Source organism: Meleagris gallopavo, chromosome 4 (genome assembly GCF_905368555.1).
Source record: "Meleagris gallopavo chromosome 4, MGAL_WU_HG_1.1, whole genome shotgun sequence".
NCBI classification, from domain to species: Eukaryota; Metazoa; Chordata; class Aves; order Galliformes; family Phasianidae; genus Meleagris; species Meleagris gallopavo.
This window is the reverse complement of record NC_139407.1, coordinates 13,822,732-13,847,542: the sequence shown is the minus strand read 5'-3', so window position 1 is coordinate 13,847,542 and position 24,811 is coordinate 13,822,732. Positions and strand designations below refer to the sequence as shown.

The window sequence follows — 24,811 nt, the reverse complement described above, 5'->3', positions numbered from 1 at the left end:
ATTTCTTCATCTAACCAACTTCACATCCACTATCAGTTATACAGTTCCACTGATCTACACACTAGCTCACCATTCTTCCCCTTTACAGTGTTACACCTAAGGCCCATTCAGATGGGCTTCAGTTTGAGGAAACATATTCAGGTACAGCATATTCAGGAACACTACATCAGGACATCAATATTTTCAAGCTGCTCAGATTTAGCAAGATACCCATGAATTCTTTTAAACATCAAGTTCCAAATTAATAATTTAATTTTCTGTTTTCACGGTGTTAAAAATTAAAAAAAAATATGTATATTATTATATATATAAAAAATGGAGGACGACACGCTATAATAAATCAGAAATTTAAGATGAGTTCTGGAATAAAGAATAAGAGGATTTTTAAATCACTCTGTCCTGCTTCACTTATATTCTTTTTCCATACCATACAAATAATAGAATTTTTGAGAGCGTATTAGTAAAGAGAAGACAAAAATTGGAAATTGGATCTGGAATAATAAAACTTACTTTTCACACTTTAAAACAAATTAAGAAAAAAACCCACTAGTAACAGAAAAGGAGAATTCTAATCAAAAGAGCTATTTTTATTCAGGCTATCTAACTTGATTTCCTTACCTGCCATTTAACTCAAGATACTCAGACAAAAGCTCCTTCTAAAGATAAACTGCATGCCATTTATTTGAGGCCTGAGAAAAGTCCTAATTAACAGAGGCACTCAAGAAGCCTGCCAACAAAAAACAGGAAAAACCAGACCTGACATCCTTGATATTTCTAAGGTGTTAAAACATGCAAGAAACAAGACAAACACTTTTTCACTCCATTATGAAGTGGTGGATGAGAAATAGTAGATATCTTGAGCTTTGCACGTGGTTCTTTAACCTTCCCAAAAAACAGTGTTCTACCTCCTAAACAACAAAACCAGCAAATCATCTAACTTTAATTGAAGACGTTGCAAAAAAAAAAAAAAGAAAAGTTTGCCTTAAGATGACACAAGCATTTAGGTTTTAAGGGGAAAAGAGAAAAGAAGCACAACGCCGCCTGCAAATCACCAAGATCAAGATCAGGTAACCACAGTCATTTATAGAAAGATATAATTTTAAGATTTAAATGCACAAGAAGTAAAAAAAAAAGTCCTGAGATATTCGCATAAATATTAACTTACTCATGCTGCCTGTAATACATTTACATTTTGACAGTACTTACTTTTGACAGTAAGTAACCACCAATGTTATCAACGTGAAATGTTAATGGCACAGTGTGAACTTTGTTTCCTGAGATTTGAACACTGAAGTGTTTTATGGACACTGGATGAAATTCACTTTCTACCAACCCATAGTAGGAAAAATGCCTGGAGAGATATGAAAGAATCCACCCAGAAGAATTTGCTGATACAAGCAAAACGAAAGACATTAACTCAGCTGCTTTTTGATCAAAAAAAAAAAAAAAAAAAAAAAAAAAGGAAGATGAGTGAGGTGATTTATAAGATCTTTCTTGCATTTAAATTGTCTGGATGTGAAATTGAATCCTATGTTAACTCCATCTTAAAACTGTAAATACTTAGGGCAATGGTTGAGGTCAGGTAGGTAAACTTTTTCAGAATCATTAAGGTTGGAAAAGACCACTAAGATCATCCAGTCCAGCCACCAATCCATCCGCACCATACCCACTAACCACGTCCCTCAGTGCCACATCCACATGGTTTGAACACCTCTGGGTGACTCCCCCATCTGCCCAGGCAGCCTATGCCAGTATCTCACTGCTCTGAGAAGAAATGTTTTCTAATATCCAACCTGAACCTCCCCTGGTACACAACTTAAGGCCATTCCTTCTCATTCTATCATTTGTGTACATTTCCTCCCTACTATAGATTTCACAATCAAAAAAGATCAGTTCTTCCACCTCTTCCATCGGGCAGAAGAAAATAAACAGTTACTTGACTTAACCGATACTACCTAGAAAACAAAACAACTTCTTCCCAAAGCTAAAAAATGACTCAAATGCACTTTGGATAGCTGCCCTTCATCTTCCAAGGGAGGTCCTTGGGACCTGCCTCTTCTCTCTGCAGACACACTGTCCAGTTCTTCCTAAAGAGAACCAAGATTACCCAATGGCTCCTACAAGTGGGATACAAACCACGACTCGAAAGTCCTAAGAAACTATGGGTATTGACAACAATGTTGTCATTAATCATGTTAAAAGATAAAACAGGTTTAAAATTAGCGCAAGTACACAAAAGAGCTTAAAAAAAAAAAAAGTAGTTTATTTTAAAATTACAATGAATAACTCATACTTTTCTAGCCTTGACCTCCTCTCACCAAGCATAACAAAATCTTTTCCACAACAGTAGCAATCACGTAACAGAGCGTTACGATACAGCAGCGTAATGCATACATGCAGGACAGCCTAATTATATCGTATGCTCAGCTCTGTATTACTCAAATTGGGCACAGAGCTACTAATTTATTTTTTTCATTTTATTTGTATATGGAATAAGCATTCGCACTGTCCATGCATGCTCATGCACATTAAGTCAGATTTTAGATACAGGAGGTTTCTCACGTAAGTAATTTGCCTTATTCTAAAAGCAGTTATGAAACACTGAAAACCTGACCTTTTAATTGATTTGTAATTGAAGTAAATATGTCCATTGCAAATGTCTCATCATTCCTCACAGATAGAAAAGCTACTGCACTCCTGCCTCTCAAGTTCTCAGACATTTTTCAGTTACCAGCAGTACTCACAAGCAGCAGGATTTAACTTTAAGGCACAAAACAGGTATGTTGCACTCCTAACCAGAGACCCACCATCTCTGAAGAAGAGTATAAGATAGCACAAAACTCATCCCCATATCTGCCTGTAACTAAGTTACATGCCTGTAACTAAGTTCCCCATGTTAAAAATAAATAAAGGCAAGCGCAATGGTCCTGAGGAGTAAACACGTTCCCTGTTGTGGGCTTTGAGTGTGGTGACTTTTTTTTTGTTTTGTTTTGTATTACTTCCATATAATTGCAAATATTCATGGGCACTAGAGAAAAACTTAAGTGAAAAACACCAAAACTCAAGAATGAATCACTGAGAAATTAAAATACAAGGGCACATAGGAAAGCAGCTAATGTATTAGATGGTGAGATACCATAAGGCTTATGCCCAGATAGTGGCAGACCTCTCTCAGCTAATGGTAAACACAAACTGAAAAAAACCTGTAGCTAACAAAGGGTGAAAAAAGGAAGCAGGAATGAAAAATCTGAAGGATGGCTAGCTGTATACACTCAATAAAGAAGGAAGAGAGTTATTATACAAACATGGCACAAAAACTGTAGAGCTGACAGACAGAAACCAGTCTAGTAGGGCAGGTGACAGATGACTTGGGTTTTAAAATGGAATGTAAGAGCAAAGGACAGGCTTGAAACATTGTGAAGGAAGAGTTGATAACCTGAGCGTGCATTGTGGGTGACTTGATTAGCAGTATAACACACTGGATATTCAAAGTACAAATTCTGGCTATTCTAGCTTATTAAACACTGGACTTCCTCAACTTTTTCCAGACTGGGCCTGCTGAACAGTGCAATGATGTGCAAATAAAAGCAGCTAAAAGCTTCTCTGCTTAGGAAAGGATGCCAGTAAGTGACAGCTGTCAGCTGTTCCGACAGGAGGCAATTAAAAGACATATCTAGGAATCTATTCAGAAGTAACACATCAGAGAAGGCTGTTGCTTCAGCTATGACATAAGTTCCTTGGAAAACAGTAAGTGCTGGAAAAGGGGTTAAGCAGAGGAGATTCCAAATAGACAGTTCCTCCTCTTACAAAACTGCTAATCACGGTAAGGCACAAACAGCAGGATTTCTAATAATAACAGTGAGCATATCAAGAAACATTTAGACCTCTCCTTGGTCTATTTTTTTAACCACTCTACTATGGCTGCTCTGGTGCCATTCACAGCCCCAAACAGAACATGGAATGGAACCCTGTAGCAAGATCTGGGTTTGCCAGCTTCAAGAACTTGTCAAGTTTTTCAAATTAAATATTTGAAAATACTTCAGCATTTTCAGTGTGACAGAAGGGCTTCACGGCACCGCCAGTATTTTAATAACGGACACAGACATCCAGCAAAGAGCCTCTATTTGCCACTTACATACAACCATCCCAACAGTTTTCATAGCTAAGAAAAGAGCAGAAAATTCCCAGTACTGATACCCATTTTTACGTGTAAAGAGTTGCCACAGTACAATACTGCAAAAAGAATAATCTTGAAGACAACAGAGGCTGAGGCTATTTGTTTGCCTGAGTATTTAGCTCCCAATTTCAGAAGACTGTTTCATCTCAAAGACACTGGAATGCCTGTGCCAGGTGAGATAATATGAACTGAAATGATGTAAAATGGGTCGTGTACACCAAACCAGTGACTGGGATAACATTGAGGTAATGTGACTTCATAGCATAACACTTCCAGATAAGATAAGATTAGAGTATAAAGCTGTGTTTATCCACACTAGATAAACTGCAAAGGTTGTTGGCCAAAATGAAGGAATGAGACGTCCAGAGTTGCTCTGCCTCCAGCTATGACCAGGAATGGTGCTCCTCCCTCTCTGCTTTCACTTTGTCAGACCAAAGGTTTATAGTAACATATAAAAGAAAGAAGACAGCTCCAAACACACTGCTATCAGGATGGAGCATATGCCTGGCAGAGGGTACTTGGACCTCATTCCAACCTGCAAGACAACTGTGCTGCTGGGAAAGGTGACTGTAAATAGCTGACCTGCTGAAATGAGTATGCAAAGGGGAACTGCAGAAGGACACCCATGGTTACACCAAGACAGGTTTAGAACTGGTAAATGAATAAAAGCTATCTGTCTGCCTAGGCTCTGCTCATAGCAATTCTCAACTCCTACAACAATAGAGCAGGTCTTTAAAAGAATGGGAAGTATTCAGGGGTAATCCCAGAGACACCTGGCTGAGAACAGGTGCAACGCTCTGCAGGACAAGCGAGCAGTAGGACAACAATGACAATGCTGTGCCAAAGCTACATCATGCGTACCGCTAGATTAAAAAGAATTGGGGAACTATTAAACCAGATAGGGAACACCAGAACAAATAGCATCCCTTCATCTAAAGTATCTTGAGTGATTTGGGATTATTTCCTTTTAAGTACCATTCTGATGCCTTCTCCTTAAAAAACCGTGAGTAAGTATTTCAGGAGATAAGTATTCCAGGATTCAGATTAGGAAGCAGATAATAAACTCACAAAAAAGAAGGAAGCATGCAAGGAGAACAATAAATTTAGAAGAAGAAAAAAAAAAAAAAACCAACAAGACAAACAACAACAGCTCTAAGGCATCTAAAGAGAAGGATTTTTTTTAACTGACTACACTAAAATTCCAGGAGCCACAAGTAGCAAATAAGTTACAGGGCCCACTTACTCTTCAAGCAACTGCATTATGAGGACCTGAAGGCACCTTTCCATTCCAGCAGCAATAGTCCATCACATGACATCTCCTTGCCTTGCTCCAGCTCTAGCTGTGGTGCTTCACAGAGCTTTCCACAAAGCAGTGAAAGCTCCCAGTGAAACAATTACAGGGAGAATAACAGTGGGGAAAGGGGTCTTTCCTTTTCCTGACAGTGAGCGAAGAGATCTCTGAAGCATGGAACTAATGAAACACAATACAAATATTTGCACACAGGGAACAAACTTCTTCTCAGCTTTCCCTTGAGAACAGCAATAAATCTAACACTTAATGCCCCGTGATTTCTCATACTCTCCTACACCACAAAATCTCTTCTATTCATTCATCAAATGCCTTCACAAAAGCACTTCTTAAGTGCTCTGGACCCACTATCTTGATGGGTAGGCTTGCTATCAAATCGCCTGATAGGAAATACAACACTTATATCACATTGGAGCATGTTCTTCAAAACGTTTTCTACTTGTGTTAAAATAATAAACTCTAAACCAGAAAGAGGGAAAGAATAAAATATACCTTCCTTTCAGCCTATTTTGCTCAAAACACAGTTAACTAGGAGTCACTTTCTCTTAAGAGAGTCACTGTTTTCTTCTGCCTCCCTCTTTAAGAGGAAGAAAATAAACTGTTCAAACATAGGAATATGCACTGAAATTCAAACAAAGAGGAAAGGGTGAACAGTTTGAACTCCCAAAATCACTTCCATTATTTTTTTCAGATTACATTTATACTTGCTGACACCCTCCAATTTTAAGAAAAACAAAACCAAAAAAACATTAAGAGAACAACATAACACTTATTTTTCTTATGAGATTCCTTGCAAAAATAGCTCAGTTTAGGGCAATACACTAGACAGTTTCTGTGTGTCAGACTGGATCTGAGATTTGCTGCTGCACAGGGAAAACACCACTTTGACAGTATGACCTTGAAGTGGTAAAGTGTGTGTGCATTGAGGTTGATCTATGAGTGGATGTTAACTAGCAATTTCCCGGGTTTCAGTCACTGCTTTGATGTGAAGCAAACAAGCAATTCTAATGTTAATTTTCTCAAATCTGTGGAATACATTTCTCTCGAGTACGTACTAATGGGTCAGTGTAAATACAAGAACAGACAAGGAACTGTGCATCATTAAGCAGGGCTTCACCTCCTTAGTCATCTGAATGGGCTTGAAGGGTGGGACCAGGAGGGGAGAAAGCAGCACTTGTATCTGTGCAGTATCATGGCCTAGGGACAAAGCAGAAGGTGCTGCTGGTGATTCTGTGTCTGCTACCAGGTCTCCTTTGGAGCACTAAGCAATGTTTGCAAGTTCTATAGCTGCTGCACAGAAGAGAAGCCTTTCTGCACCTGTTCGAACACAATGATCCAGACCAAGGAGCCAAGAGATCCCATATGCACCAAACAAGCAGTAAAGCAGAAGAGAGAGCAGCAGAGGGCTGCTAATACTCAGCTCATATGCAACAGGGAACCATAAGGCAGATGCCAAAGAAGTAAAGCTTAATTTGTTTGCATTAGGATATACTTTGATTCTGAGTTTTCTACTCTGCACCCAGGTGCGTTCCAATTCTTGGTAAAATATTTAAGGGACACAAGCTCACAAGGGAGATCAGAGAAACAAAAATATCCCAGCAGTACTTTCTTTAAGCAGTGCCTCAAAAGTAGGAGAAGTTACTAAATGTGAAGAAAACAACTATGCTGCAACTTCCATACCAAGTGTAAAACGAAGATTAAACCTCAGCGCTTGGTGGTTTCCTACACCTGAACTCAAGATGACTTTACATCAAAATAAAACACTTCATGTTGGAATGCCAGGCAACAGAATTCTGCAAAGAAAATAAGCTCCGTGTAAAACTATCATTTACCTCCTCTGCTTCTGGTAATAATTTAAGGAATTCATTCAGCAATTCAGAAGCATAGAGCTCACTTCTTCCATGATAAATATCTTCAATGATGGATTCAGCAGACCTGGAAAAAACAATGGAGCATTCACATTTCTAACACTTGTAGGGCAAATAGTCACATAAATTGAAAAAAAAAACAACTCATGCCTGTGCTACTCAAAGGGATTATAATGAGGTTATCAGTAATGGTGTTCACAGTAGTATTATTCTAACACCCCTTTCAGTGATGCCTTTACAAGAGGGTAACAACAGTGAATAAAGATAGCATTGAAACAGCTTACTTTAAAAAAAAAAAAAATCCTCACCTCTCTTTTAACCCTGTCCCAGTTGAAACCAGGACAAACCCCTTTTTTATTAACTCTTTATAATGAAATAAAGGCAATGAAAAGCTTTCATGCAGTATTACATGATAGATGTGGAATTCATTTAACTGCACCTGTAAACTTACTTCAACTGGTTAATAACAGCAAAATCTGGATGTTTGGGGCTAAATGATAATGGCACTCAAAGCTAAACACATTAGCACACATATTTAAGATGTAGTCACTTATGACAACTCTTATAGAGCTGCTAACTCTGCAAGAACAGAGCACAATATACCCTACATTTGACGACAACTACAGAGAACTCCACATTAGTTTGCACTAGCACCAAGGAAAAAACCCAAATCTTACTTTTTGAACTGTTTGAGAAATATCCCAATGTTCATACTTCGTTTTGCATCCAAAATGGAAACCTGAGAGAGAGAAAAAGAGATTCATCAATCGATACCTAAGAGAAGAGTATACAGTGCAGGTGTCATTCCTTAAAATGCAACAGATAATTGCACATGGTTATCATCAAATCATAAGCAAAATGACTACAGAGTGATTTCTAAGCAACAAAGACCACGTATTACAGAACCAGTTTTTTTACCTGGGAAATACACTGCCCACCCACAGTGCCTTTTCTCAAGCAAAATGTAAAAACATAGCAACACTTATAGAAGACAGGAATCAAATTCTTCTTCATTACAAAGTAAAACCCATTCCTGCTTATTTCATAATGTTGTACCTACGAAACATTGCTCATCAGGTAATACGTTGTACTGAATTTGGAGGCCGTGCAGTCAGCTGGCATCACACCCCCAAATCCTTGTATTTCAGGAATTATGCAACAAATATGAGGATGGACTTTCTCTACACAGCCCTGATTTAATTCACATCAACAGTCACACTGAGCAAACAGAAAAATAAATCATTTAATCCCGAATCAAAACCTAAAACGGATGACATTCAAATCTGTGTGCTTTATCCAAAATGAAACCAGAAGCCCACAATAAAATAGTAGCCTCCCTCCAAACTGATGATTCACCAGAGAAAAAGACTTTTTCTTACTCTAACAGCATACATGTGAAAACCTGAGATGTAAGGCACTTTTAAAGAATCGCGTCCTTAAGGTTAACACGGTCAGAGCTATTTTGTGGCAACAGGTACAAAAGTCATGAGGTTTAGGAGGACAAGAGCACTGTTTCATGTTGACAGTACCACCCGACTGCTACAATAAATCAACTCAGTACACAAAGATGTTCAAGACTGCTGGTGGGCTCACATGATGTTTGAGGTTTTGACAAGCAGAAAGGCACTCTGACCTCTGTGACAGGGTAAGGCTTAGAAATACGTCTGTAAATGAAAAGCTGGCAATGTCAAGGAACTGAACCAGCTCACAGTCAGCTGGTGTCAGTGAAAATGTAGGTATGGTTCATGTGCTATCCCCAACGTACTACAGCATAATTCTAGGAGACAGCCTCCTTAGCTGCTGCAAGTAAGTGAACCTAATTCAAAAGTTTTCCAAAATGTTGCAATTTCCTCTCTTTTGAAAGTGGTAAAGACTGGAGAACACAAGAAACATGAGAGTATTCCATTAGATAATTCCTACTAGAACAGTTTCAATTAGCTAACTGCCAGCCTGAAACCCTTCAATTTTAGCATTTGCAAAGATAAGAGGACAGATTGTGGCTTACTCTCTTCTTATCTCAGAGCTGAGGCCCCCAGATCATTAAGGAAAGCCCCTTACATAGGGCAGGTTCAGCTATCTCTTCCCTCGCAGTATTCCAATCTTTTTTCAAATACAGAGACCTCTCAGTGACCTCTGCAGCCCCAGCCTCTAATTGCTCTGCTCTCTGCAAATGCTCTGATTTCCCGGTACTAGTTTAAGCCTGCAAGTTCTGCCACCGTCATTCTAGCTTTGGGCTTGGTTTTTGCTCTTTAAGCTTATTCAGAATTAATCTTCTGTACATACTTGCAGTCACTAACCACCACACTAACCATTTCCTGGGAAAACTCCTGCTTTCCACGGCACTGCTCAGGTGTGTGGGACAACCTCAAATCAAACTAGAGATTTTTTCCATGTCTTCCCTTGAAGATAAAGAACGGATTATAACATATACAGCTAAACCTGCCTTATCAGCACATGTCAGAACTGTCTTTACTGTAAGTACAAGGACCTTTTTTTGCTCTGGGTACTCTAGGTTTTCATACTTTCTAGTTAAAGCACACAATCAATAAGTGTACGGCTCACCTTTTAGTCATTCCTTACTTGGTGTCCACTTGAAGATTATCAAGAGTGTTTGAAAAAGCTGACATTACTTTGCTGTCTTCCAGAAGTTTCCAGATGGGAATGTGAGGACAATGTGAGGGGGGACTCAGCAAGTACACCATAAATACATGCTCCTATCTGTGCACAAAAGCACAGCACTTTCCACCTCACATTCCATAGCACCATGCTGCCTATCAGATTTAGAAGCTTCCCCACCGAACTTCCATTTCAATCTGTCCTTGTTGCCTGCACATTGTTTCCTCCCAAGTGCTTTTTACCCTTCAAACATGACCTTAGCTTCTGAGAAAGTCTACTCCTATCTCCTGCTCATACACACCTTCAGTGCTGGTGCCAGCACCCAGGCTCTGCAGCTCACTGGACCCTTCTGCAAGCCACCAAATCACATTAAAATAGCAGAAAAATGTTCCAGTAGAAAACAAACAAAAATCCCCAACAGCATGGTACTAAGCAGCAGACCAGTTCACAGAGGGCCCGATGATGACCAAAGACAGCACACAGATGAGGACCTGGAGCTGAGGGCTGGCGCAGGGCAGTGCAGCTCGCTGGGTGGCCACCAGCCCTCCTGCCCCCCACTGCCAGGTTGGCTGCAGCCTGGGAAAGCAGGTGCTGCACTGCTCCCAACCGTGGGGAAAGTAATTTGCAGTTGGTGTGTAAACTTAATTCTACAACCCCTGTTTTTCTGACTCAAATTATGTGAAACCATAGGGGCAAATTAAGCTCTTACTTAGGAAAACATGTTAATTAATCTCCTAAGGGTTTGGGGAAGGCTTGTTTATGGAAAGGAAAGCATGTGTTGTAGGAGTTGGTCTCAAATCTCAAAGAGGCTTCTGTTATAATGATGATGTTTAGTAGTGAGCCTCCAGAACTGGGATTCCAAAACCTGAACTAGGTACCTCATCTGCCTGTGTAAAGCACTGAGGAGTCAGGAACTAAAAGGGCATGCAGTTCTGTAAGGGCAACAGAAGGCTTCTTCCAGAACTGCCCACAATTGCATGACTTCTCTGCAGGAGGCACGAAACCCATTTCCCCTCTGTCTCCAGGGGAACACTCAGCACTGGCTGCAGAGTCCATCTTCACTGCTCCCACTGAACAGATGCTGTTATACAGAGAGCAAGGAGTCAGGGGAGGAAAGGCTCTGCCCATGCATAGGTGCATCATGCTGGACAAATTTTCTTCAGGTTTGGAACCAAGAATTCTTCAATTTAGGCATGGAAAATTTGCTGTTGACATACTATGGCAACTAGACTAATCGCAGAATGGCTTGGGTTGGAAGGGACCTCAAAGCCCACCCAGCCCAACCCCTTCCATGGGCAGGACTGCCCCCCACCAGCTCAGGTCCCATCCAGCCTGGCCTTGAGCGCCTCCAGCAATGGGGCACCCCAGCTTCTCTGGGCAGCTGTGCCAGGGCCACACCATCCTCTGATGAACTTTTTCCTAACATTTAATCTAAACCTCCCCTCTTTTAGTTTAAAGACATCTCTTCTTGATCTCTGGAGAACATTTTCGTTGCTAGACCATAAAGCACTCTCTAAAATCAACTGTGTCTGAACAAAACGAAGAGAGGTGCTGAGACACGAAACACCTTCCCCACGTTCCCTTGTCAGGACAGTGACACAACCCAGAACAGAACCACCGCCTCCTACTTTAATGCTCTGCCCACAAGATCACACTGATGCCACATGCACCTCAACTCCTTCCCAGCTTCCCAGTGAGCCCAGGGTCACCAGTGTAGCACTGCCAGATGACAGAAATCACAAGGTCTGCTCCAATCTCCATAGTGATGCTGAATGATGGCCCCAGTAACACGCAAGCTGTTGCATAGCTGTGCTTCCACACTTGCAGTGACATATGGCTCTTTGGGATTATCTCCTTCCCTCCTTACTAAGCTGCTAGCACTGCAAAGCCCATTAACACTCGAGGCATTGCTCATTGCTGTCAGACACGCTGTTGTGGCACGCTCGACAATGGAGCTGAGCACTTTGTCACTTCAGCAGCGCAATCAGTGCCGAGAGGCAAATCCACTGCCTCACTGCCTGCCATCTGCCAGCAGCAGTCCTGCGATAGGCCAGGCAGGCATCAAGCCACAGGCATGCCTGGGTCCACTGCATCAGCTCTGGATGTGTGCAGAAAAGCATTAACTTGTAACAAGACAGGGGTCTGGCTTCATGGGGCCCTACCTTGGAAAGTACATCCACGGAAAGCATATATTTTGCAGACCTGTAATTTTTTGCTCTAATTCCCCCTGAGGAAACCCAGCTTCAAGCTGTACACGAGTTCTGGAGCACACTGGAGTCTTCTCTGCCTCCACGTAGTGTACACCAGAGGCCACGTTCAGTTAATGAAATTTATGATCATTTCTAATATAGATCTTCAGCACATGTCAGCCCTGGATGGGGGCAGGTGCTTCACAGCAAGCATGTATGGATGGATGTGCATCCACACGCAGTGCAGGAAGTCCACTCACCGCAGTCTGACTCCAAGATGCACACATCTTGAGCACCGCACGCGGGCTAATGACTACCTCTGGTGATGGCCACAATTACCTCTTCCTGATGTCAGGGTTGTAGAGGCTACAGTACACATGCCTGCTTAAATCTCCTATTATCATCTGTGTACAACAGGAACACCATCAGCACACCAAGTTCTCACCTAACCCTTACTGGTTATTTTGCTGTCTTCCAAATTCTGCAAGATACCATTTGTTTGCAGGCCCTATTTTTTCATTAAAAACAGTCATGCCTATTAACCCTGTGCCCTCTGCTCTCTGTTTACGACCAAACATGCATAGAGACACACATCTGTGATTAAATCTACATTTCTACCCCCCAGTTACTTTGCAGAAAGATCACTCGAGACAATCTGGCTCAACCTTCACAAAGAGGCTGCCCCTAAGTCAGAATTTGGGAGCTAGAAAATTCACTTCTCAGCACACTGTGGAGCGTTTGAGCAGCAAGCATTGGGAATACAGCCCTCCCTACCAGACCAGAAAGCAGTCTTCCGGTCAAACTGCAAAGTCAAGGTTATTTCTGAGTCCTAAAAAAGCACAGTAGATGGAATAAAGCATTCAGTAGCAGGAAGGCTACATTTATGAAAGTTGAAACTTTACAATTATCCCAATTAGATAGCAAATTCCCTTAACCACTGCATTACATTTTATTTCCTCATTGTCATTTCGGTTCTTCCCCTCTTGACATATACAGCACACATAACATTAACCCTTGCCATTGGATTCTCCTCCCTCCTGCCTCATACTTTTGGATTTGACTGTGCAACAGCCATTGTGGAAGTGCCATCTGTGGCACTGAGGGACATGGTTAGTGGGCATGATGTTGATGGGTTGAGGGTTGGACCGATGATCTAAGAGGTCTTTTCCAGCCTTAATGATTCTATGAAGAGCTGAAGAGAAAGACTGCAATACACACATTTCACACCAAAAGCGCAAGAGCTCTCCAAAAAAATTAACTAAAGCGCCTTTGGCTCCTTTCACTTCCATATACTTAAACAGGAAACCAGAACAGCAGCACTTACCCAGTTACAATAAAAAAAAGCAGCACTCTGAAAAACAGATCTGCGCCACCAAGAACAGAGTTGATCTTCCCTGTTGTCCCCCTTCCCTTCAAACCACTACACATTTGCAGTAAGAACGAACTGCAACAGAAAGGCCAGACGGAATTCACACCAGATATGGCGTTACATACATCACTGTGCAAAAGAGATTTTCCTTTGGTTCTTACCTCCTCTTTAGTCTCCTTAAACGAAGCTTTTAATGACCGGCTCCTCGGGTCTGGCAGCTTGGTTTCCTCCTGCTGCCCAAAGAGCTCCTCGATTGTCTTGGTGTCGATCTGGTACTGTGGCCTCGCAGCGATCGTCCAGATATTGGTTTTGCCCCGGACCTGTTCCTCAGGGATGGTTTTCCAGAAGAAACTCCGCATCCGTTTCTTCCTGCTGTGGCCATCGTGCCCGTTGGTCAGCTGCGAGTGCAGAGGCAAACTGGGCCCTGGCAGCGGGGGGGGTGGCGGGGGCAGCGGCGGAGCAGGGGGTGCCTCTGCTGGGGGGCATGGCGGAGGGGGTGGCGGCGAAGCAGCTGGCGGGTCCTCGCTCATCAATCCTGCTGCCACCGAGAGAGCTCCATTCTCCTTGTCATTGGCCAGGGAGAGACAATTCATAACATGCATGTTAGGCCTCTCCGGGAGGAGAGAGCGCTACTTCCGCGGGGCTGCCTGGAGCATGGGTCACGCTGCTTCACGCGCTACTCTGCCGGTGGAGCATCTTCACAGCCTGCAGCAACGATCAGGGAACTCGGGTCAGTGACTGCACGCTGCCTGCCACACTGAAAACACGGTGCAATTCAGGCACGATAGCCATCAGCTTGGCAAAGCTGCCCCTCACTGTTGATCTCAGCACCCAGGTTACCAAAGTGAGTGCAGTAAGCAGAGAGAGGACTGCCCAGCACCAGAGTTTTCCACAGCTGGTAAGGGTTTTACATCTCTAGGTTCCCTCTCGAAGCAGCAGAACAGGAATAACAACCGTTCTGAGTGGCTTTCTCACACTGCCACCTACCAAACAAAGATACTGCCGATGGCAGTAAACTCGCAGGTAAGAATCCAACTTCTGTAAAAGGCACAATCCTGACAAGCTGCACCTGTCAGCTTCACTTTCCTTATACCTTTCAGAGAAAAATGACAATATTTCATACGCAGACTAACAAAGAATGTTTTACGAAAACATTCAAGTTACCTCAAAAACATTTGGGGATTTACTAGAAAACGACACAAACCAAAATAAGAAGGTATCTTGCAGTGGAAACCGAGATAAACCTGAACAAGAAAAGTTGCTGAGCACAAAGCAATCACAGAAAACTCGCCATAAAGAGCTTAAGTCATGCCCTGGCACCAGCACAGAGGTCTGGCAGAGGTTTGTCTACTTGCCTACTCAGCGGTGCTCACGAGGAGCTAATGGCAGTCCCGATCAATCTGACATCCGATAATGGTGACGAAAACCTTTGCTATTTCTGCCAGAGATCCATCATTAGGGTGCTCATGAGCAAACAGAGCCAGGTACAGAAACAGCCCTTGGGGCAAATTCTCTCTTGATCTGCAAAGGCCTCAGCTACGCACAGCTTCTCTGTACCAATGGAAATTGACACAAAACGATCCGCGTAACATTTTCTCCTCAAAAATGCAATGGACTCCACATTCTCGCCTCGGATTTTCTATCTTTTTTCACCTCATATAGAAGCTGCGTGACGTTTAAACCATAGGAATGATGGAAAGCATTTTAATGGCAGGGTAAAAAGGGAAAAACCACAAAGAAAGCAGAGCAGGATAGAGGGTTTCAAATTCAAATTAGCATTAATATCCAGCTGCTATTACAGAGCTCTGCGCTCATTTCTCTCCTCCCAACTTCATCATCACAGAGGCACAGAGACATGAAAATGCAGGTGCAAGGTGCTGGAGAGAAATTAACCACTCGGAGCAATTAATCGTTGCATTAATTTAAAGAAATACTCAACTTGGAAAAACTTTTCTTCATTCACATTGGGACGCAACACGTATCCACTGTCTTCCACTGACACAAAGCTGCATTCAACAGTTATTAATTCCTAACTCCAGTTCCCACGTATTTAAGAGAGAAAAAGAAAAAGAAAAAAAAAGAGACAGAGAGGCAGACCTGCCATGCCCCCGGGCAACGTGTGGGAGCCTGATTTGGAAATTTCCAACAAATCTTGAGGAGAAAGGGCTCAAACCCCGAGGAAGTCAGGCCGGAGGAGCGAATCACCAGTCCCAGCGCCCATGCAGAGGCAGCCCCGTGGGAAGGGACCGATCTCAGCCCGAGCGCTGGGGAGTTAACGAGAAACACTCCTAGAGTAAGAAGCGGAGTACACCAGGCAGGAAAACATCCCGACCTAGATGCGAAGGCTGATAGAGCAGGAAAGCTGTTTTCATGCCACCGAGCCTTGCTCCGCTTTAGGTGAAGCAGCTGCCAGCCCGGAGCAGGGAACGGGACGCGACAGAGGGAAGGCAGCTCCGGAGACACGGCACAGACAGCGGCACCCCGCCGTGCCTTCAGGCAGAGATGCGGGTGGCAGGACCGCGGTCTGCAGGTGCCAGCCACGGCGGGCACGGAGCTCTCCAAAGCTACCTCCCGAGGGTCCCCTTCGCGCCCTTCAGATTGAAGGGAAAAAAAGCACCCGAGATCAAACGTTTGAGAGGTCTCAATTACGGCTTCTCTACTCCGTGCTTGTTATCCAAATCAGCCCGAGGGGCCGGAACACGTCCCAGCTGTGCCCGTATTTGGCATAAAAGCAGCATTTCGTTTCATTATTTCAGGCAACCTCGTCTAACTTGGAAAACGCACTGTGGGAACAACTTTCACCCCGGCTCAGAAAACCGAAGCAATTCGTTTCTTAAGAATGCGGCGGCGGCCCAGCCGCGCGCGTGGGCAGGCAGCGGCGCGCAGGTAGGGCTGAGGGGCGCCCGGAACCGCGGGGCACCGCGCGGCACCGCGCGACTGCTCGCCGCACAACCGGCACCGCGCAGCCCGAGCGCGGCACGCGGCTCTGCCGGGCCGGGAAGGGCCCCCCCCTCAGGGCTTCGTCAGGGGGCGCGGCTCCAGCTCCTCTTGATTGATAATAAAAAGGATTAATTCCCGCTCCCAGCCGCTTCGCTCACCCTACTCCTAGGAGAGAACCGAGACCGCGCGCGGAACTCCGCTGCCCGAGGACGCCCTTACCCGGTGCCGAGGTGCCGGAGCACGGAGCGGCTGCGCGGAGAACCGCTCGGACGGAAAGACGTAGGACAGCTACGGCACCCCGAGGCGCCCCGCGCCCGCCGCTCCCTCGCGCCCTGCCCCAACGGCCGGGCCCGGCGCCGCCTTCGCTCCCGTGGCCGCGCAGCGCCGCCCGCCGGCACCCGGCACCCCGCCCCGCTCAGCGGCCGCCCCCGCGCCGCAGCCTCGGAACCCCGGCAAGGGGGCAGCGCAGAGCCCCCCGCCCCGCCGCGCGGCCCGGGCCCGCTCACCTCCGCCGGGCGGCAGCACGCAGCCGGCCCCGCCGCCGTCTCCTGGCATCGCACCGCCGGAGCGCAGCCGAGGACAGCGGGCGGGGTTGCGCGCACGCGCGGCGCGGGCGGGGCCGCGGCAGGTGACAGCGCGTCCCGGGCGCTGCGTCTCGCTGGGCTGAAGGGAAGCGGGGACCTCTGGGGAACCGGCCGCTGCCATCCACACGCGGGCAGGAAGCGCCGGGCTGCGGGGCGTGTAGGAGCCCCGGCAGGGACGAGGAGCGGAACCGGGAGCGCCGGGAGGACAAAAGCACATCCAGCGCAGCTCTACCGTTCTTCTTGAGCGCTGCTGCCGCCGATGGCGGCAGGAGGCGACACGTGAGAGCTGCCTTCACCCCTGCAGGCCCCTCGCAGCTTCCCGACACGAAGCCCAGCCCCCCCGTGGCAGGATGAACTGCTGCCCCGCTCAGAACCAGCACTGACCTTCCTCGAGAGCTCGAGGCCTCGCCAGCAGGGCATTAGCAGCTTGGCCAGATACGCAGTTAAATCCTTAACTTTCCTTCATTCTGTGGGATATTTTGCCCCAGCTTTTGAAATCACAGCATTAGCAAATTAAGTTTAAAATCCCCCTCCGAGATAAATGTAAACACAGAGCCTGCAAAAGTTCTACCCACATGGCTTAAATTCAGAGTCGCAAGCAGCCGAGAACAGGTCTTCACAGCAGGAAGCGTTGGGCAACTTTAATAACAAGTAGAGCAGAGAGCCCCACCTATAATAAGCACCAAACACACCTCCCTAGAACAGATAGCATTGAGATGGGCTGGCACACTCTAAACACAAGTCCCAGTGTCAGTATTTTAAAATTACCTGTTAAATAGAATACTCAAGACAGTTCTCAAGATGTCTTAGGTACTTTAGTGCATCGCTTTTTTATTAGAGGAGAAAAAGTCTTGTGTAAGCCCTGTGCTTCTTCAGAGCATAAATAGCTTCTAATGCTGTAGGCTGAAGATGAATATTGTGATTAAACTGATCTAGCTGTAAGAACAGAATTCACACCACTGAACAAATGAGGTAGTTACCTTCACTACAAGCCCTCAATTCTACCGCGCCTGGACAAAAGCAGGAGGGAAAGCTAATTACCACACTTGAGATGCATTGAAACCATATTCTATTTGGTTTCAAAATTTATGACCATGATAAGTTAACCTCTTGAAACAAAGCCCTGCAATTAATTACCACTATCACATAAACCAGCATGATGCGTCCATATAGGTAAGAAAGGCAAATCAAGACTGAACAGGCAACGCTTGTTTTTAGTCCTGTTTAATTCCCAAGTACTTGAATTTACAACCTTCAATATTCTTTAAAAGGCAGTAAGGTGTGTAATTATTATTTTAATTAGCACAGTAGGACATACCATTTGTCAAGTACCATTAACTAGGAGCACACTGCTGCTAGAACTGTTCCTGACTGAGCCAATGCATTTATACTGTCGTAAACAGTAAGAAACCCCAACAAAATGTTTGTTTCAGGTCTATTCTGTTCTCTGTCAGATCCCTGCACTTCAGATATGTTATCACAGCCACAATGGCAGCTGTGAACTACACCTACGAAGACAAGTAACAAGACGAACAGAGAAAAGTAAAACAGGCAAGTCATCTCTGTACATATCACAGAAAAAAAAAATTTCACAACACTTTCCTCCCAGTAGCAGGATAAATTTAGGGTAAGGGTGACCACAAAACATGAAAAGATTAACAACTAATGAAGAAAACAGTGACTAGTACAACCTCCTTATCAAGTATGCAGCATGAAAAAGACAACCAGACAAAAATCTGAAGATAATTGCAGATATGGAATGCTGAATAATGATACTTTATCGTTGTTCTAACACCACAATAAGGAGCTAGGGCAGATAAGCAGAGAAGACATAATGAACATGCCTCCAGTTCAGTTCAAAACAGAAAAGGCGAGGGGGATGTTTAGCCTTTTTTTTTTTTATTACTTTGATCATTTTTTTGAAGCAGAGACAGAACAGAGATAAAGTTGTTGAGAGAATCTGTTAAAAAGATTGGAATCAAGCTATTACTTTAATGATAGTAGTGAGCTCTGAGCTGTGCTTGCATAGACTTCTCTTTAAACATAACTATAGATACATTTTGCAGTCAGAGGTCTTTGTAAGGGTTTGACAAAGCACGAAGTATGCTGAAGAGCATTTTACTTGCACATCGGAGTAGGAAAACAGTTTGTAGAATTGATACAAAGTAACAATATATTTTAACTTTCTTTGCCTCCATTCACATATTATAAAAGCAAGTTGCTAGTACCTTATCCACCAGCTGAACACAAGATTCTCCTCTCTGAGGCCATCAATTAAAAATTGCCTTAGTGAGCAAAATGGAAATCATTCTTCTTTATCTCTGTATTAAACACTACACTGATTTTAGTGAGTAATTTCTCTTTTCCAACCTTTTCTTCCAGGTGAAGAGACTCCAGCAGTTATAAGCCACCGTTAATCTTTCAAAGAAACCAAAAGCACATGATCCCTATATATCCCTGTATATGTATTTCCTACAGTTTTCTGAGGGCAGGTATTTCAGTTGTAATCAATACGTTTGCATTCATCACCAATGCTACTATGTGCGCTTTCCATCTGAGCTGCACAATCATGTAGTTAGCTTCTTGCTTGTACCATCATACCATACATACGCCAAGATTCAGAGAAAACTGGAAATCAGCAGCTTCGTTTAAGCTGTAAAATACGATGAAGTTATCTTAGCAAGTTTAAAAAAAAATCAAGAATACTGAAGGGTTTGTTCCCTTGAGTTTGCGTTCAACTTCAACTTGCATGCTACTAAACTATTCTGAAATAGAAGAACAATGTTGCTGTTATAACCTACTACTGACTTACATCCCTACCCAATAATTTCTGGTAACTCAAATATACAGCTTATCTGCAGAAGCTGGGTTGCGCTCTTAACCATCACAAGTCAGAAAAGTTTGGCTGCAAACATCTTTAATATGAATACAAAATTCACATAGGATATACATTCTGGGGAATGTAGATTAACTATTACAAGAGATTCTGACAGAACCGAAACATAAAGAAGACTGTCAGGCCAAGAATTTAATGAGGAATGATTAAAAAGTTTGATTTACATTACAATTCTGTTAAGCACTGAAAACTTGAACAATGTCAGCTGAAAGGCATTTCAACGTACAGTACATAAATCATACAATCCACACAGTTGTAAATAACATATCTGAAGTATTTCAATTTTACTTCATAGAACACAAAGCAATGTAACATGTGCAAATGAGGACTCCAATAAACTGAATTTAAAATGGATATGATAAAACTGTCAGAATTTTACATTTGAGGAAGAACTACACTACAGACGGAGAAATTAAAAAGAAGTATCCTCCACATTGCTCTCATTACTGAAGTATGCTTTCCAATTAAACAGAAAAATCAGAAAAATCATACTGGCCCAATTTCCTCACTCAAATCTCTATCTGTCCACGAAGGTCAACTAAAGCTTTTACTTGCTCTAAGTGTACAAACAAACAGCATCTATACAGTCTCCTTTCCCATGTTGGGAACTGACAAACCGTTACATGAAAGGGTTTTTGCATTATGTACACTGGTTGAAAATATTATCTTATAAAAAGGCACATATCTGTGATTTAAGGCTAGTATGGTTGTTTTTTCTTTTCCCATAAAGTAAAATTTTAAATGAGATTAGTACATCATATGGTTGGCTTCACTCAGCAAACCACTTGGTGCAAAGCAAAGATGTGTGCTTAGAAGCCTCAGACTGACAGTGATTCTTGCTTTAGTGTTGGTTTTTTTTTTTGTTGTTGTTGTTTTTTATCTCTATAATGGAAAAGTACCTCTTTTTAAAAGGCATCTGCTGCAATTCCACTAGTCAGAGCCAACCGCTACTGCTGCCTTATACACATGTACTGCATGCAAGCCTTATATTATTAATTTGCAAAATATTCTTTTAACTCTCTCCTTTTTAAAAGTCATAAGAAAATTATTAAAGATGTTTTCTATATTTGTCTATAAAATACCAGATGTTGGTACAAATCACATAAATCTCCATTTGGAAATATTCTGACTAGCCACCAAAATGACCAGAAATCACAAACATAATTTGTCAGTGCAAATCCATGTAGGTTTTTTTCCCCTCCCTCCCTCTCCCCCCATCCCAGCTACAGAATTAACCACCAGCCTTCACGTACAAAAGGAGTGCTCTGTATTTGAAATGATAGAAATTATGTTTAGTTACCTTAAAGTTACCCATTTTCCCAACAAATTCAGTTTTACAATGTCATAAAAGGGAAAAAAAAAAATTAAAGCTCTCTGTGCAAGAATCACTACAACAGTCCTCCAACCCCAACCCTTAATTCTTATTAAAGACTTTAGGTTAACATTGGGTCCTCTTCTTTGATTACTGTTCTTCAAGCCAGGATGGAGCATCTGCTCCAGGAGTTTTCAATTTGATGTGAAACTGTTTAAGTGTCTGTTCAAGCTGCTTTTGATTCCCAGCGAAGTACGCTGCAATAGCATTGTGGAACAGGACAAGCTGATTGTGCAAGACCTTCACCTGCAGACAAGGGCAGATATTTGTTAAGATGAACATTCAGACACCGTATGTTGTATGTCCATTACAACAAGATAGGCTTATTTGAGATGCTCAGACTTCATACAAGGTTATTTACTGCGAGTTTAAAAATAGATATACAAAATGCAAATACAAAATTCTTTAATGTTGAAGTGATCCAGTATTTTGAAAGCGTACTTAACAGTCAATACCAACTCAGCATACATACTTTGCTCTGAGTAATGTCTCCCATTTATTTCCATGGAAACTACAACAGGTACAAAGAGCACAATAACACTGTTTGATAGAGCAAATTCTCAGCTACAAAAAATATTTTCAACATGGTCACCATTATTAGCAAGGCATTTTCAACAGCAATGAACAAGAGTCTGCATGCCGTACTCATAAAAATCTACACGGCTGTCCGGAACACAGCTTGACCTCCATGTTGCTGTCACCACTGCTAAAACACACCACCCACTGCCTCACTGTGCTCACATCCACTGTCTGATTTCCATGAATGTTCAGCAAGTGTCAATGAATTGATGTGTCATTTCTTCAACATGCAGGAATTCAATGCCACATCTTAGTACCATATGCATTTCTGTGTCAGATACCATTTTGTCAGACTGCCCCTGTGCTGCCATCTGTCTCACAGCAACAACATGTAATGGGATACTGGCAGGAAGGTTCAGCTTCAACTGCCATACCACCAACATCAGCCTCTGACATCCTGAGCTGACAGAAAAAAATAGGAGGCACTGCTTTCAGAGCAGCCTCCACACATGGAAAGCAATTCACTAAACAGATAATGCTATCAACTATCAAATAATTGATTACAAATACTTGCTTCTTTGAAAGTAGATGCCACAATTCTGCTCAATATACTTACCCGCAAGCCAAGCACAGCACATGATAAATGCATTTAAGTATACAGTTCATTTATTTGCCCATCTTACAAAGAAGTGTATTTTCTAGTTCTTGTATACCTAAGTCAAAAGCAACTGATGCTCTTTCCCAACAATATTTCTTCTTGTCCACCTCTGGTAATGCAGGATTTACAGCACTTGGTCACTATTTCGATTATAACACGTGTAAAGCAGTTGTGAAACACAAAGCTCCTCTCAGTAATAACAGCGCAGGCAGAAGAGCACAAGAGCAGCTGGAGGACATCACTGTTTCTCTTCTTATCTAGTCTACAATGTTAAGCTAGCTGATCAAGTGTAAGTCAAACAAATGTGAACATTTTCAGTATAGCACATCAGTAAATCCAAATACATGAATAATGACTAGTACGATGAAAAGCCACCTTTCCAGCTCTTCCCTGTAGCCAAAACTTGTTCTTTTTTTCCTACCATGTATTCTCAGCCCAGCACAGCCCTACTCTTGCATCAAAGAACCCCAGCTTAAGCTGGTGACCCTGTGCCCATTTCCAGCCTACAGGACCTTGAGCCCAGTTTGTTAACATGGAAGAGAACAAAGAAATGGAGTGGCTGACTGAGCCCAAAGGAACGACGATATCAACACAGTCCAAAAGGGACAGTCTACCCCTATCATGATGGGATGCAAAACTGTCCCTGGGTCTGGTTTACTCTATGCCTACCAGTTGACCGTACTTGCTTTTACAGGTTATTCAACTAACATGCTCTTTTGAGGTTCATGCGATTTAGTACAGAGGTACTTTATCGCCTTCATTTAAGAAAAATGTTCAAGTAAAAATGCTATGCATGGTTTTCATAGATTCACAGAACATCAAGGTTGGAAAAGACCTACAAGATCACCCAGTCCAACCATCCACCTATACCAATAGTTCTCACTAAACCATGTCCCACGACAGAGAGTCTAAAGGTTCCTTGAACACCTCCAGAGTTGGTGACTGCACCACCTCCCTGGGCAGCCCATTCCAGCACCTGACCATTCTTTCAGACAAGTAGCATTTCTTAATGTTCAGCGTGAATCTCCCCTTGCACAACTTCAGGCCATTCCCTCTAGTCCTATCACTAGTTACTTGAGCTGGGGGTCAGCCTCTTCTCTCACTACAACCTCCCTTCAGGTAATTAAAGAGAGCAATAATGTCTCCTCTGAGCCTCTCCCTCCAGACTGAACAATCCCAGCTCCCTCAGCCGCTCCTCATAAGGCCTGTGCTCCAGACCCCTCACTCAAGATGTTACTGCTCCTTCCCTGCTCCTTCAGAAGCTGATTACTAAATGAATCTAAAAAATAGCTGTGGCATCTCCATTAAATATCTAAAATAAATAAAAAAAAACAACAACAACCCTACACCAAAAATGCAAACAGAAGCAAAACCTCTCACACTACTAAGAAGTAAATATCCAACTCCCCTCCTTTAAGCTCTACAATGAAGCAGCAGCCAGCTGAGACAAGAGAGGAAGCTGTAATATCTCAGATCACCTGATGTGCTCTGAAACAAAATCTGAAATCATAGCTGAGAACTAGAATACAAGAATCCAAGTTCAAGTCTGGCCAGATTTCCCTGAAAAAATTTCAGCCTTCTCTATTTCCATAATTGCCCACCAATTCCTACTTTCACACTATTCTTCTCCATAGCCCTGCATTGGCAAAATATTCAGGCAGTCGTGCACTCAGATTAGGGAGCAAATCTAGATTAAAACTAACCAGACAACAATGTATTTGATTTAACCTGGATCTATGCACAGCTGCAAAAACACTTTCGTAAGCACAGAGAAAGCACAGTCAGCGAAGAGGCACAGACAGGAGAAATAGACCACTTTCTTCCAAATCTACAAGTCACTGCTAGACTGCAGCACTAAAGAACAAATGTTAAGCATTAAGTTGTAGCATCCATTCCAGGGAACAACTCTAGTTGCTAGAATACAGCTTCTGATTTGTGTTCACATGACTGTCAAAAAGCCATCGTGCCTTTTCAGTCAAACATTCATCTAAGTTATTGTTCCCTCTTAATAAACTATATGCATATTTATTCCTAATTAAAAGCTGAGTAAGCCCTCCATAATACACCTGGCAAACTTAAGTCTCAAAGTAAAACTGAGCTTTGTGGATAAAAAAATAGATGTAGTCTAAAAAGAAGATGCAATTTTTTACATTTTGTATGCAGGATAACAGGTTGGAACTGAGTTTTCACCCCTGGATGTTCTAAACATTTCAATTTCAAAATATTATCTTCTTCCCCCCATACATGCTTCCCTCTCAACACCTTATTTTCTGCAGCACAATAGGTAAAAAAAAAAAAAAAAGGCTGCTACGCT

At 42.9% G+C, this 24,811-nt stretch overlaps 2 protein-coding genes across 7 annotated transcripts in view; both read right to left on the bottom strand.

The window, feature by feature from the left end:
• The window catches only part of FHDC1 (FH2 domain containing 1), a 33,100-nt gene extending 15,987 nt beyond the window's left edge, over positions 1-17,113 (bottom strand). Inside the window, exons 1-4 of one of the 2 annotated variants that reach the window (XM_085222215.1) lie at positions 16,975-17,113; positions 13,690-14,233; positions 8,032-8,093; positions 7,319-7,421 (exon numbers count right to left, since the gene is read on the bottom strand). In XM_085222215.1, the coding sequence (XP_085078341.1) occupies positions 7,319-7,421; positions 8,032-8,093; positions 13,690-14,130 (606 nt within the window). In that variant the 5' untranslated portion in view covers positions 14,131-14,233; positions 16,975-17,113. Of the gene's footprint in view, positions 1-7,318; positions 7,422-8,031; positions 8,094-13,689; positions 14,234-16,687; positions 16,854-16,974 lie in introns of those variants that run through there. The other variant, XM_085222216.1, reaches the window with a different exon arrangement.
• Positions 17,114-19,952: 2,839 nt separating this feature from the next.
• Positions 19,953-24,811, bottom strand: part of ARFIP1 (ARF interacting protein 1) — a 38,422-nt gene continuing 33,563 nt past the window's right edge. For all 5 annotated transcript variants that reach the window (XM_085222220.1, XM_085222217.1, XM_085222218.1 and 2 more), the window contains one exon: positions 19,953-21,566. In XM_085222220.1, coding sequence (XP_085078346.1) covers positions 21,411-21,566 — 156 coding nt within the window. In that variant the 3' untranslated portion in view covers positions 19,953-21,410. The remainder of the gene's footprint in view (positions 21,567-24,811) is intronic.